Source organism: Octopus bimaculoides, chromosome 1 (genome assembly GCF_001194135.2).
Source record: "Octopus bimaculoides isolate UCB-OBI-ISO-001 chromosome 1, ASM119413v2, whole genome shotgun sequence".
Taxonomy (NCBI): domain Eukaryota; kingdom Metazoa; phylum Mollusca; class Cephalopoda; order Octopoda; family Octopodidae; genus Octopus; species Octopus bimaculoides.
In genome coordinates, this window is record NC_068981.1 from 41,237,123 (window position 1) to 41,253,202 (window position 16,080).

At 32.0% G+C, this 16,080-nt stretch overlaps 1 protein-coding gene across 1 annotated transcript in view; it reads right to left on the bottom strand.

Annotated features, from left to right (window-relative positions):
* The window catches only part of LOC106878940 (PX domain-containing protein kinase-like protein), a 52,707-nt gene continuing 36,627 nt past the window's right edge, over window positions 1-16,080 (bottom strand). The window contains exons 13-15 of the mRNA XM_014928312.2: window positions 15,612-15,687; window positions 12,340-12,375; window positions 1-65 (exon numbers count right to left, since the gene is read on the bottom strand). Coding sequence (XP_014783798.1) covers window positions 12,368-12,375; window positions 15,612-15,687 — 84 coding nt within the window. The 3' untranslated portion in view covers window positions 1-65; window positions 12,340-12,367. The remainder of the gene's footprint in view (window positions 66-12,339; window positions 12,376-15,611; window positions 15,688-16,080) is intronic.

Genomic DNA, 16,080 nt, shown 5'->3' on the forward strand with positions numbered 1-16,080 from the left:
CTGTATTGATGGTGCAGCCGGTGCAAACTTTGTACCAGGCGCACCAGCAGACGTTGTTCCATTGCCTACAAAATAAATAAATAAATAAAATTTATCAAAAATATGTCATTACATGAAAAAAACCTACAACTAAATATTGATTTCATATTTTGGCACAAGGCCAGCAATTTTAGGGGAGGGGGTAAGTTGATTACATTGATCCCAGTACTCAACTGGTACTTATTTTATCAACCCTGAAAGGATGAAAGCCAAAGGCAACCTCAGCAGAATTTGAACTCAGAACATAAAAACAGACAAAATACCACTAAACATTTTGCCTGATGTGCTAATGATTCTGCCAGCTCACTGCCTTTTCTTCAACCAAATATTAAAACAAAGAATATTGGAAATCTTTAAGGAAACTTCACCTTAGAATTAACTATAAACAAAATATATTGTTATATAAACCAATTTAATAGTGAGATAATGAAACTACTTTTCTGGTAAACCACCCAAACTTAATTCCAGAATGTTATTTTAAATCTTGCTAAATGCTCTCTATGGTTTTCAAATACCCCCAAAACCCCAACAAAACCCAAATAACAGCTAGGTCATGATTATTTGATACTTCTATAAAAGTACCAGTATGTTTGATCTTATCAAGCTAATATTACTATAATCATAACTAGATATAAAGTTGTTGACACTAAATGAATGGAATTAGGTTCTCAAAGCATTGACCAGCCATTATTTCAACAGTTAATACTGATGTTTGAATTTTGAGAAATTTGAATTGTATTTCAGATTATATCAACTTTCTTTCTGCTCTGAATACTTTTGTTCCTGATAGCCTAGGTCAGCTAAGCTTCAGCACACTTAGTGACCATATGCTTCTGATTAAGAGAAGCTCATAGTTCAGCAATTCAAGGTATACAGATATCAAATGTTACTGAACTATATTTAGCTCACTCAGCATTTGATCAGTAACCAACTTCAAAGTAAATTAGTTCACTGTAGTGACCTACTAAAACAGACAGCCATACATTAGATGATAAAAATCATGTAAGTAAGGAAAATGGTATGAAGACAATCTGAGCAGCAAAGTTTCTTTTCAAGAAACTTTCCAATCTCTTTCCTAGGCAACTTCATAAAATTTAGCTTTAAATTTTTTATATAATCTTCTCCCATCAACATATGTTGGGTATGATAACAGATATGCACATAATCCATTAATCTGTGTGACACTGTTCCTCATTTACGTCAAAGATAATATCTAGTTCACTGTTCCTCACAGGAAAACTATGGTTGTTATGAGTTTACATAGCTACAGCTTAAATACAGAACAAAAAAAAATGAAGTTTAATCCAAAGATTATTATTTGGCCGCAAGTCAATTCTGACTGAGCAGACCTATGATCAAAAGCAATTCAACAGTGACCATCCCCTTAGTCTTTTGTTTAGAAGTATTTAGGACTACATTATCTCATATGTCATTCTTTTGAATGTGATTTAAGGAAAATCTGATTACTATTTCTTGCAGTTCAAGAGAATATGTAAAGACACCCTGTTAACTTGTTTAATCCTTATCTTATCAGTTTTCTGGATTTAGGATCTTCATTCAAGCATTCAATGAATGACCTCTGAAGTCAACACAAGATATAAAGAAAAAAATGCATTTTCCTTTAAATTCTAAGAAATTTAAAGTTTTCTATACAACCTTAAGAACAAAAATTTATTAAATCATAAAGAAATTTTAATGTGAGGTTTCTAAAGATTATTCTTTGACATAATAACCATTTTTTAATTAGATTTTTTTTTCTACAGAACTTATATATATTGTTTCTGAAATTAGCCAACACTCCCTCAACAAATGATATACTTGTAGTCACTTACACCTATTAATTTGTTTGTTTTTGTTTGATATTTCAAAGAAAGATAGAAACAGAAAATTATAGAAAAAAATAAAGTGAAAAACTGAGATCAAATCACTTACCTTACCCCTACTTATTTCTTAAAGATTTATAAGAAAGATAAAAGAAACAGTGAAATAACTTTTATAAGATCAACAGTTATAATACAATAAAAGTACTTCGATTTACTGTAAATAATACATATGAGCTTGTTGGTGGAACTAGTGGTATATTTCTGATACAAGTTGTATTTGCAAGTATCTGAAAACTTTGTGATAGTGTCATCAAATTCTAAAAAAATGATAACATGATAATGAAAACAGGAATTTAAAGCCAGAGTGGGAGGTAAGTTTTGCATGTCTCATTGAAGAAAGTAAACCTTTATGTTTTATTTGTCATGTGTCACTCTGTCATTACAAAAACCAATAACTTGAACCATCACTATCAAGCAAATAAAAAAAAATTTCATTTGGTGATCTACCTAAATCAGAATTAGAGAAAAACAAATTGTGCTTAAATCATCACTAAACAGCCAACAGACACTATCAATAATGTTTAATAAGTAAGCTGATACTACAACTGAAGTTAGTTTTGTTGTCAGTGAATAGTGCTCATGCTAAGTGCCCATATTCCGACAATAAATTTAAGAATATAACTGAAGATGTTGCATTATTATATCTTCATTGATTAATAGCACAGATACCAATTTCATGCTAAACAGGTGTATCTCCCAGATCAGTGCTGATGTTACAGACAAAATACAAAATTATTTAAAGAGTTTCCTTGTATTCAGTTAAGCTCTTGACAAATCTACAGACTTATAAGACAACCCACAACTGGCAGTATTTGTCCATTGTTTCCTCTGAAAGAGATGTTGGACTTTGTATCATTAAAAGAAACAATTTATGATGTTGACATTAAATATACATTTGATAGAGTTTTAACAAAAACTGTTGTTCCCCTGTATAAACTCATCTTTGTTGCAACAGAGAGAGGAGATGCAATGATGGGGGAAATATTGGATTCATTACACTCATACAAAGTGATCCTGTCACAACATTATTTACTATGAACAACTGGCAACTAGATATTTCAAATCTAAAGATATGTATTCTGTCTTTGAAATTGTTAATTTCATTTACTTAAAAGGAAAAGCTATAAACATTTCTGAAATTTTATTGAAGAATTGTAGCTTGAAAATAAACCCAGTAAGATTTCTTTCTGTTGCACTGTGAGGTCTTTATAGCTAGTAATGTCTAGAGTAAATTTGTGGATTTGTTAGAGCCTATTAATACTTTTCTTACAGAAAAAAAAGAAAAACTTATCTTCCTCTGGAAAATGAATGAGAGTAAAATCCTGATTATCAGCTACAAATGTTCAACTTAACACTCTAAAGGAAAGGTAAGATTGTTTCTAATCCTACTCAGTTTCCAGTTTTCAGATTACAATAAAAGATTCTTAATGAGATATACTGTCAAGAAACTTTAGTCACTTTTTCAACCTCAAGAAGTGAGTCAATACTTTTCTTGATATTGAAATAAAAATTTAAAAAAAAAAACCCTACTAACTGGAAGATTACAAAAATAAATTACAAGGACTTCTAGATAACTACCTAGACAGAATTGATTACTTGCCAAAGTTGAAGCCCTGCTTGGTCTTTCTTGAACACTATCTGATCGAGGATTTAGACAATGATGGTTGTTAAATACTTGAATCATTCACAGTGGAAATTAAACTAATGGAATTACAAGAAGACCTGGGTCTAAAGGTGATCCACAAGTTTCAGTTTACAACTGAGTCTGGAAATAAGTTCTGGGAATAAAATATCCTACAGTGAAGAAAACTAGAGTGTGATTCATTTCAATTTTCTGTGAATCACTCTGTAATGAAGTTTGTCAAGTCAAAGCACTATACAATCCTTACAAATAAAAGTCAGACAGTTAATTCATACACTCTTGACAGTATTCAACAATTTACAGCCAGGATAGAGACCCACAAGACCTCTCCTAAGCAGTAAATAATGGCTTTAACAGCCTGAAAATTGTAATGTCTATCATAAGCAGCATCTGATAAGGCTGCAATTCTTTAAGGTGGTATATGATTGAAATATTTCTAATTTTCTAAGTTCTTTGTGTTTTAATATCTCCACGTTTCAAGTAAATAATTACTAAGACAATAAATAAATCAAAAATATATGTTTTCCCTTTTAAGCCTTACTTTAGGCAGCATAATTCATGTTACTGAAATACAAATTTGTATATTTCCCGAGATATTCCTCAGTTCATTAACTATACACTAATATAGTTAAATCAAACACTAGTCAAGATTTTGAAAATATGAGTCCTTTGTAATTACTCTGGAACTACATAGATGAATAAAAATTATTGAACACATGTATTTTTTAATATCTATATAAATTTTTTGTAACAAAATATGTAACAATAAAAATGGGTTTGTAAATTTTGTTTATGTTTTGCAACTCTCCAGACATTTGGAATTTATTGTATATGGCACTCACATTAAATAAATTTGGCTACCCATGTCATGTAACAAAGATACTCATATGACAAAACATGTAGACATTAGACACAGACATGCATACAAATGTGTGTATGTGTGTGCACATCTGTAAACATACATGCATATACAAAATATTTGGCAAAAGATGTATTATTGTCTGGTAATAAATATTTAAGCCTCACCCTATTGAACATATATTTCTATAACTGTACCCTTAAACTATAGCATTCTTCTGATATAATATATTTTAACAAAGCCAGGATTGTTTCTGTTTACATTAATGCTGAAATAGTTCAACCATATTCTATTGATTTAAACAATAACCCTCCCACTCTATTTAATATAATATCTTTAATAAGTATTCCAAGTTGAATGGTTTGGCTATAGTTTAAAAATGTTTATACTGAAATAAATATCATAATTATCCCACTCTTATAACATGTTGTTTTTCCAGAATGTAGGTAAGATGCCTTCATTTAGATCTGTAATCATCATCATTATCATCTTCATTTGACATTAATTTTTCATGCTGGCATGGGGATGGTTTGACAGGATCTAGCAACCTGCAGGGCTGCATTGAGCTCCAATGTCATCTTTGGCATGGTTTCTACATCCGGATGCCTTTTCTAATGCTAACTACTTTACAGTGTGTACTGAGTGCTTTTTCTGTGCCACTGGCACTTGCAAGACAGAAAAAGTTCAAGAAAAAAAGGATAAAGCACCCATGACTAAGTTTGGGGAGCATGGAATATATGAGAGAGGAAGGTGGCTTTATGCCAGGTGTTGAGGGGCTAACGTATGATAGAGGGACAAGCACAGGTGTCTTGCTTTGGAGGAGATACATGACTATTCCATCACAAAATATATTTTAACAAGAGATAATTTACATATATTTGTCTATCGAGATTAGAGTCAGTTCACCGGATTTTATAATCTTGTGGGGTGAAGTTAGAAGTGCTTAAGACACCCTATATATATATACATACATACATATCACTAAGATTAGGAAGCAGACATTAGAAATACAAAAACTTCAAAATTTATTCAAACACAAACACATATTTAAAAAAGACATCAAAAACTAAAAAAAAACCAACATGCTATAAAAATCTACAAAGAAATGAAAGAAATTAGATAATGCTTAACATTGTTAACTTTTATTCTATTCCAATGTTAGATAAGACTATTATGTCACTTCTATTTTTTATTAGTTCAGCCAAGAGGAAGGGGCTATAATCATAGCCTTCACAGAGCCTCTACAACTGGTGAAAACTTTGCTCTGTGAAAACTGATAGAAATGGTTGCAAAATAAGCATGTAAAGGGTACAATATTCCAGAAAGCTAACATCATGGGAAGGAAGGACTAGGGGTTAGTGTGGGACTAGTTGGGGGAGGATACAATATTGGTGATAAGAAAAAAGAAGAGGGAATCAGGAATGCCTGATTGGAGGTGGCATAACACCAACCAGCACTGGAGAGCATATGCTATAATAGTAGCAGTAGAAAAGACAGAGAGAGGAGACAGCATATCTATGGGCCAGCTGTTGGGAGTGTGTTTGAGAGAGACATCATATCAATCAACTGAATGGTCTTTCTTTGGATGCAGTCCTGGATATGTATGCAGCAGTAGCACTGTTTTAGATGTAGGAAAAGTACTCCAGCATGGATCTTATTTGAGCTTTGTAGAGAAAGTTAGCAATTGTTGGGGATGAATTTTTTTCTTTCTGGTATTGAAAATAAAACCCTGTCTTTCATGTGTAGTCATTGCTATGTTGAGGATCTGTGTTTACCAGAAGATATTCTCGGTGATGGCGAGGCCAAGTATCTCAAGTAATCGTTAGGGTTCTAACCATGCACTGTTCATACATATAGGTGAGTGAGATTTGCAAATGGTTATACCAGGTTTTAAACTATATCTTATATTGCAATTTGTGAACAATAAAATTGTTCTACTGAGAGGTTGCTGAATGTGGAGAATATTTGGGAGAGAAGAGACTATTCTAAGGGAACTCAACAGAGAGACTAGCAAATGAAATTCACTGTGAAATGGGGAAAATGACTATTAAAGATATGAAAGCAAAGAAAATATTTATAGCACCAGCAATAGTCACCAAGATACTGAAAATATCATGTGAAGTAGAGTGTGAACTGGTTATATACACAGTTAATCAGGTGGGAGAGGAAAGGGTTGTTCTTAATGACTTAGTGTTGAATGTCATCAACAGCTTCTGAGCAAAAGAGAAGCTCTAGATAAGAGCAACTACAGAAACATTAAACTAATGGACCATATTATGAAAGGAATAAAAAAAAATATAGCACAATTAATTAGGAAGGAAATGAGCTGAGGTATAGTTTAAGTTTGTGTCAGAACAGGGTGCCATTGATGTGTCTTTTTAGTGAGATGATTACAAAAGTTCTTAGCAAAGAACAAGTCAATGTACCTAGCATTTGTTGACCTGGAGAATGCTTTGGTGTGCTTCCAAAATCTGTAATCAAGTTGACATTAAGAAAAATAAATGCAGATGAATGGTCTATGAGAGCCATGTAGAGATCTTGTCACCAAGGTTAGGTGAGAGTTAGCTATGAAATTATTGAGGAATTTAGCCTGTAGGTGTGTGTCTTGCAGGGCCTTCCAGATACTTCCCACATAGTTCTCCAGGCCACAACAGAGGAGTTTAAGACCAGCTGTTCTCGGGAACTTCAGTATGCTGATAGCCTGATCCTCATAGCCAAATCCATTTAAGAATCAAAGGGTCTTAAAGTAAACAGTAAAGACAAAGCAAGAAATTAACAGAATTGTACTGCCATCTGTGAAGGAGCCATGCTACAAAAACAGAAAAGGGTATGTAAGAATTTCATACAGTGTACCCAATGTAAACTAAGGTGCAGTGGTATCATAAGCAGGTTGACAAAGAGAAGGGCTTTGCATATAGCAGTTAACAGTAGAGCATCAATGAAATAAATTCTTTACAATGCTCAGAGGGCCCCTTAGGATAGTTGGGTTCTGTTACCTAGGTGACGAAATTAGTAGTGGAGGTTGGTGTTCCAAAAGCATAACAGCTGGAGTAGAAATAAACAAAGAATTTTTTTCTTTTTGAGTGATGGGTGGATTATAAGATGCTTGTGCACAAAGTATGATACTGCATGGCAGCAAAACATGGGTATCAAATATGGAGGATGTGCGAAGGTTTGAAAGAAATGCAGTGAGAATGCTCCACTAGATGTGTAATTTAGTGTGTACAAATGATGAAGCACAAATAATCTGAAAGAAAATTTATGTATAAGAGGAAACAGAACTAAGGAAGCCATAGGAAGAAGGGGTGAAAGCTGATCTCAGGAAGTTGAAGATCACAAAGGAGATGATAAAGGACTGCAATGAATGGTGAAACATGGTGCTGGAAATAATGAAAAATTGGGGGTAAAATGATGCTGATGACAACAGGCTTCCATACAGTTTCTATCAGTCAAATTCCACTTGTTATTGGTCAACCTTAGGCTATGGTATCAGATATTAGTTCATAGTGCTTCACAGTGAGATTTAACCAAGAATTGTCTCTTGACCACATACTACAACAAATTTAATAATTTAAAAAATAATAGATGCTTTCAGATAAAAATGAAACAATATAATAACTTTTGTAGACATTCATAGATATATTGTTGATTTCAATATAATATAACAAATAAATAAATAAATAAATAAGACAAAAGATATATCACAATAAACATAAATATCATTCAACAATAATATAAATAAATATATACATATTTTACCAAGAACATGTTTTCCAATATTATTGGATGCATTAATTATTGCAAAATATTAGCAATATGTCATAGATGGTACTCATCCATGGTGATATTACTGTCAGTTTCTATAAAACTATTATAGCAAGTTCTCAACTTTTCCTTTATAGTCACATATGTTGAAAAACTCATGAGGCGCACAACAAATACTCTACTGTAGAAGTTAGTGTTAACATATTTAACACAGTAAAACTAACTTCTTTAATGCACAGAACATTAAAACTTTGACTAGAAATAATTATGGCATGAGGGGGCAAAATATAATATTTGTCACTGATAATATTTTCATTTCTTTTGGCAAGTATGGTAGTGAACTCTGCACATATTTTAGCCTTATTATTACCTCATCAATAATGCAAAAGATCATAGTTTGGTTGGCTAGAGAATAATTCAGAGATGTTATTTGCCTGAAAAACTTATCTTAACATGTTATGATAGTTAAGTTAATATTAACATGTTATGATAAGTTAATATTTACATGTCAGAGCAAGGACCCTAAAAGTACAACTGGAAATAATTACACAGTGAAGAGAAAACAATATCAGCCAAGGACCAATAATGTTTTTGTTTCTTTCCAACATACTGTGATTTACTGAGGGGTCATACATATGAAATATGTCTACATTAATTTCCTGTACTCATGAAAAAAAAAAAGTGAAAATAATGCTTGTGTCATATCTGCAATGGTAGTCTCTCTTCAATAATGAATGTTTTAAAAACATATTGAGAAGAAAAATAACATTCAATTGGTAAACTCTCATTCCTGTTGCACCATTAGTAACTTTTACTTTAATGTGTTTGCTCTAAATTTGTATGCATCATATTGCTTTTCAAATCTTCACACTACATTCACATTTATCTTCCTTGCTATATACATCATATCTCACCATCATGTCTCTCCACATTGAAAACTACAAATAAATTTTCCTGATAAAAATTGCATTACTCAAGAACACTCTCTCCTTGCCATTAGATTTATACCTACCCATTTCTAATCCCAAAGATATCAACTTTAATATTAAACGCTCTGCTAACCTGGATGAATTTTGAAGCAGCAAAGTTACCATAGAATCACTGTTCAGTAAAATCATTAAAAGGCTAAAGTTTAAAGTCTAAAATGTTCAGTTGCATACAGCTAAGGAGGATATACAAAAATATTGTTCAAAGCTTAAAATACTGTAAGTGACCATAGAAAAGTAACTTGAAACTTCTTTGTAGATTTATAGAATATTTTAAATGGTGCAGCCATACAGAATAAGGAGTGGTAGTGAAACAAAGAGTTAAATCATCCATTACAGGAAAAATTTGTGGGGGTGGGGGTGGGGGGTAAATATTGGGGATTCAGGCTGGAATTGCAGAGATGAACAACAATCAGCAAGTTTTAGTATAGAGTGATAAAATGATAAGGCCAAGGGGTGAAGAGTAGGTGTAGATAGCACACATCTGAGATTACCAAATAGCCAACATAATGCCCATGCTAGAAAGATACATAGTAGGTAGAATAGACTGGCTAAATATCTGAAGGAAGTTGTTAATAAAATGGTAATTTTTCAAATTGTTAACTTCAGCTTTGGAGATGAAAAATGTTTAACATTTACATCTACACACATTTCAATCAGTTTGATGTCTGGTCATCATCAGATATCTCATTCCTGGATGTGTACATAGTACCAAACTAAATTCAAAATAGGAAGTTTATTTCTAACCAAAGGACAATAATGTTTTTATCAACTTGGACAGTGAAATAAAGGTTCCCAGTTTGAATCTAGCCTAGTACTATGTACATAACCAGAAATAAAACACTTGATAATGATGATAAATCAAATTATTTGAAACAAAGTGTAAATGTAAATATTAAAGCAATGTTGATCTCAAATTATGAGGTTAATAATAAAAACCAATTACAATTATTTTTAAATATCAAATCTTATGTATAATCAGATTAACCATGAAGAAGATAACACACTAGAAGAGATAGATTGGTAGATATGAAAACATATTAGAACACTCAAAGAATGGGTTGAGAGCTTGGGTTCTGGTCTGGAAGAATGAAGTCATTTATTAGACTTTTTCATAGCTGTAGCAATTAGTAACAGAAAAGTTTTGGCTTCAAATAATGTAAGACTAAATGAAATAGTATGGTAATGATAACAGGTAATGGCAACAGCAATGAAAAGAGATTACTAATGTTGACCATAATAATTCTTACCACTATAGGCACTAGGCTTGAAATTTGGGGGTAGCGGGTTAGTCAATTTTATTGACCCTAGTATTTTACCGGTACTTATTTTAGAGACCCTGAAAGGATGAAAGATCAAGTCAACCTTAGAATGTAAAGACGATGTGGTAACAATATTGATGACTATAATAATGATTTCTAACATAGGCAAATGCCCAGAAATTTGAAGGGATAATACAATCAATTAGATCAACCTCAGGACTTGTAATTATTTTATCAATACTAGAAAGATGAAAAGCAGAGTTGACCAGTGGGGGTTTGAATTCAGAACTTAATGAGACCTAACTAAATACTGGATGATGATATGAACCAACTGTAGAGACATCAGTGACTAAGGAACATCAGGTTGGAAGCAAAGATGGAGGACCTGATAAATTATCTGATGCTAGCTTTATTGATTTTAACAGTGGTTAACAAAAAAATGTATAATTTAGATGCAGGATTACTGATTCCCCAAATCAAGACTTCAAATCCTGCTATAGTCATTTTCTAGAGCCAAACATTGGATTTCTCTTCTCCCTACAGAATACAATCTTATCCAAATACATTAACTTTACTGTTTATTTCCTACCAATGCATTTCATCACTCAGTTTTTTCACACGTTTATTTATAGTGTTTGATATGTTAATCCTTCAGTTCTCTCCCAATGATTAAACTAGGTTTGCACCAAGACATCCCAAGTAAATTATTGGGCAAGTGGGACTGAACTCTGCTATCTTAGAGGAACAACAAAGTATGCTTACTACTTTCCCTTGCTAAAAGGGCCATTCAGAATTATCAATACCAATATGGTTTTATAACTGTTTCTTTCTCCATACTGGCATAGGTAAATGAGTTTCACATTGTTTTGCTAACTGTCAGTCTCTTTGGCATGATTTTTAAGACTTGATGTCCTCCATATCCCCAGCCACTTTATAGCATGGATTGGGTGCATTTCATTGTACTCCTAACAGAAGACAGACTGCCTGTAGTAAGATTAAAGTGGCTTATTTAGCCTGCATTAGTCTTTATTCAAAGTTACTATTCTCCTAAACAAGTTACTTTTGCTAAGTTGAACTTTTTAATATGATTTTTTACAGTTGGATGCCCTTCAAAATTGTAATCATTTGGTTGCTAGTGCTGTAAGGCTAGACATATTAATCAATTTCAATACAGCCTAATACTGGAACTTCCCATGTGATCACAAGAATTTCATTATCTACATCAAAACTGATATAAGAAATCTGCATCCCAGCAAAAAAGCTCTTCTACCTCACATTTCTAAACCATATATACTCATGCACTAGTTGGGTTAAAATAATGCTTTCCACAAATCATTAAAATAAAGTTATATGAACTGAAAGAAGATACTTATTTGTCTTTAGTATTAATCAATTATGTGCTGTAAGCAGCTAACCCATACCATTTCAGATTATGAAAGCAAGCCATTTTCTATCAACCTATTTCAAACTTCAGTATTAGACTGCAACATTTGATTTATAACAAGGCAGTTTGCTACCAAGAAAACCTAAATTTATAAATATCCAGCTAAAAATGTTCATAATTGAACAACAAATACAAATACATTTTTCTATAAGTCTAATATAATTAAGCCAAAGAGATAACTGTGAAAAGTTCTTTGAAATTTTAAAAGTTTCCCTTCAATAAAAAAAAAAAAAATAATTAAAAAAAATGAGGAGTACTTATCAAACATACAACGTAAAATCTAACAAATTATAGACTTTGCCGCAATTGAAGAACTATATTAAATAGTGCCAAAACAGTAAAAGTCTGCAAGAAGAAAAAATTTTTTTATAAAAGCAGTTACTTGGATTTCTACTAGACAATCACACCATATTAGTCATGCACACATTGAGCCACCGACATGCAGTTAGAGAAGTATACCTATGAAATGTGTTGAAGGAGTCTGCTGTTAAGGTCCTGTTAAAAATGAAACAACCTTTTAGCAAATATCAGCAAACAAAATATATATTCAAAATATTAACAGACACACACAAATGTGTGTGTGTGTGTGTGCACGTATATATATATATATATATATATATATATATATATATATATATATATATATACACACACACACACACATAGATTATATATACATGTATATATATATATATATATATATATATTTATATACATACAGACATACACACATGCATACATGCATACATACATATATGTATATAACTTTTGTCTATTATATGGCATAAAGACATAATAACCACTCAATACACTGCAAGAAGTCTGTAAAGTTTGATATATGCTTGTCATATTTAAAATAAACAAGATAAACTATCTGAATCAAGGTTTTGTTTAATTGGCTTTCTGGCTGATTGTACTGATATCGTACTCATCAGTGGCTTGAGAACAGTCAGTTAAAATGTCAATTTAATGAAGGCTTTAGGCCTGAATATGTAAAGTTATTTAGCTTACATATGACAAACATATATATCATTAACAGTTTAAAACATTACCCTGAAGAGTGTGATATCAGTATGAAATCAAATGATTCATATCAATGCAAGAAAAGTCAAGCAAAGTTCCCTAAAAAAATAATGTATATACCAATGTAAATAATTGTAAAGGTAATACTCATACATTGGTTTTGAGTATTTTGAATGCAATATTTTATATATGAACATAAAGATGAGGCAAAGCAAGATAAACTTTCAATATTACATTTAAAAAAAATATATATTTGGCTAAGTACTAACCCAGGATAAGTAGGATATACTGCTGGCTACAACGAAATCAGTTAATCAAGTACCATCATGAAATATGTACTCCAAACAAATTGATATCATTAAAATCAGGAATGCTCTGAGTTTAGGCCACTGTAAAGTATTAAATTATTCTGCTGTCATCTACAGATGCAATGTTTCAATATAGAAAAAATTTTAAGTATTTGTTCCAATGTTTAGGGGCAGATATTTTTAAAGCAATATTTAAAACTACTGATCAACTCCTTGGTTAGACATCTTTACCAAAATTATCATTGAGACGTAACTTCTGTTTTTAAATGAAAAATATTAAGGTTGTTCTTCCTTTTTTTTTTAATATGTGTATAGAAAAGTGGTGAAAATATTGGTGGGGGTCATGATATGAACATTCTATTCTTGACCCATTCATGTGACCAATTCTGAGAGAGAGAAAGAGAAGATTAACTCTAATACTTGACTGGGCCTTTATCAACCCTGAAAAGGATGAAAGGCAAAGTTAGCCCCAGTGGAATTTGAGCTCAGAGCATAGAGTGCCAGAATAAATACCATAAATCATTTTGTTTGCTGTTCTAATAACTCTGGAAGAATAGCATGCGATTCCAGTAATTTTGATTCTTTGTATCTTTCCATTCTGCTAACCATCATTATATAATAAACTTTAATTAATCATTTTATAACTACCATTACCCATGCTGTCCTTTTCACAGTATTACTATACAATTTCAGATATTAGCTTCTTTTTAAGCTTAATATATAATGTTGAGGATTCTTTAATAGCCATATTAGACTTCCCAGCCTGTCATCATCAATGATATCAGTGGCAATGGTGGTCTTGGTAAAAATGTCAATAGAAGTAATAGTTAGATTTATGATGATTGTAAAACTAGCTCCTCATTCCACAGAGAGAAGTTTGAAAATACATCTGAAGAACTTCCTAGTTCTAAGAATGTCCTAAATTAGTATTTCTGGGTAGCAGTTAACAAAATAAGTTTCATTTTAATTAGATACACTCTTCAAGGTATTGGATTAGAATAATTCTTACAACAAAAGTCAAACTTTGTTATCAAGAAACTCTTTTGTAACAGTAGTTCAGATTTGATGTATGTAACACTTGCCACAGACCTTATCATACACAGCTAAGTCTTATCAGATTTGAGAGGCTCTAATTTCAAAAGGTGAGTAGTTTGATATTCCATTAATGAATTATTTATACTTTAATACGTGATTACACAATCAGATAATCTGGAGCAAGGAGATATTCATTGATTTTGCTAAAGAGGTTGTGCAATGTTATTGTGTTGTTACTGAAATTTCGGCTGATTTTTTTTTTTCATCTTTAGCCAGATCTTTCAGTCAGTCAACTCTGATCTACAAGATGAAATTGAGCGACTGCACAATATAAAGTATACTAGAAATAAAGAAGGACAATAAAGCTTATAATGTTCCTTCTTTTACTGCAATCTGTCACTGAGACCAGCAAAGTATTTTCACCTCCTGAGATGATTAGAATAAAGCATAAAGACTATTGGCCCTGCTGTTTACAGCAGTAAACTGTACCTCCTCATGATACTTGTATACAACTAAATGGATTAACAATCATGAGCTAAGTGCTTAACACAATGAAGCACGAGGGACAGTTAATTATTCAACTGATAGTCATCATGTTACTTAGTCAACTGTGTTTCTCCTATATTTGATAGATTAACACTTTACTCCTGGGGTTTTTCTTACTAGCTGGTAACCAAAGAGAAAAATGTATTTTTCTCTATCTTTATTCTCATACAAAAGGCAAGAGCTAAAAAAGTCATTCTTCACAACAACTGATGTTGTCAAACTCTCCTATGGGTTAATTGTTGTTCATACAATCCGTCACCAGTTTTTTCAGATCCTGGATTTCTTTAATAATAGTGAAATCATAATTAACAGTAATCTTTATACCAAACTTAAAAAGCTGTATAACTACTTTTAGTGATGCTTTAAGATGGTCCCTATGGTCATTACACATCATCACTTTAAAAGGATGAAAATTTTATCTTGTGGGATTAGTGCTTATTTTTTTACATCAAATGTGAACCAATCTTGTGAATAAAGAATAAAATTCATGTCACTACAGTCAGTAAAAACAATTTGGGGAATATTTGATTAGATTTGAATGAACAAAATTTAGCCAACAATAAGAAACATTAAAACTTTATTTGATAACCATGCACATGGCATCACAAAGGAAAGAAAAGGAACTCTTAGATTCTAGCAAAATGCAGTTTGTTGAACCTCAAGCTGTAGCAAACAAAGAAAACCTTATACTATACATACAAGGAAAAGTTAACAGAATAATACAGAATATTTGATATCTTTAAATGGTTACACTCTATCAATGAAAGATGATTTCCTGTTAAAAAACAAAAGAAAATACAAAATGTTTGCAGTACTCACCAACAATTTGGGAAGCTGATGTGCTTGAATTTGATACTGAAGTATCGTCTTTGGAGTTTTCTAAAGCCTTTTCTTTCTGAAAATCAATTTGAGTTTATATATATATATCATCATCAACATCTTTGTTTTTACTTTCGCTTTCCATACTCACCAAACCTCACCTATTTCAAAGTAAGGTAATATTTCATCATAACCAGATATTCTTTCATGGAAGACTGGGAATGGAGGACACTGCTTGCACAATTGTGACAACTATCATGAGATGTCAAGGCTAGGAGACAGTCACACACACACACACACATTACAAGCTTCTGTTTTCAAGCAAATCCATTCCAAAAGGCTTTGACTGGCCTGGAGGTATAGAAGAAGACACTTGCTTAAGGTGTCATACAATAGGATTGAACTCAGAATCATGTGGTTGGGAAGCAAACTTCTTACCACATAACCACACCTGTTCCTTTATATATAT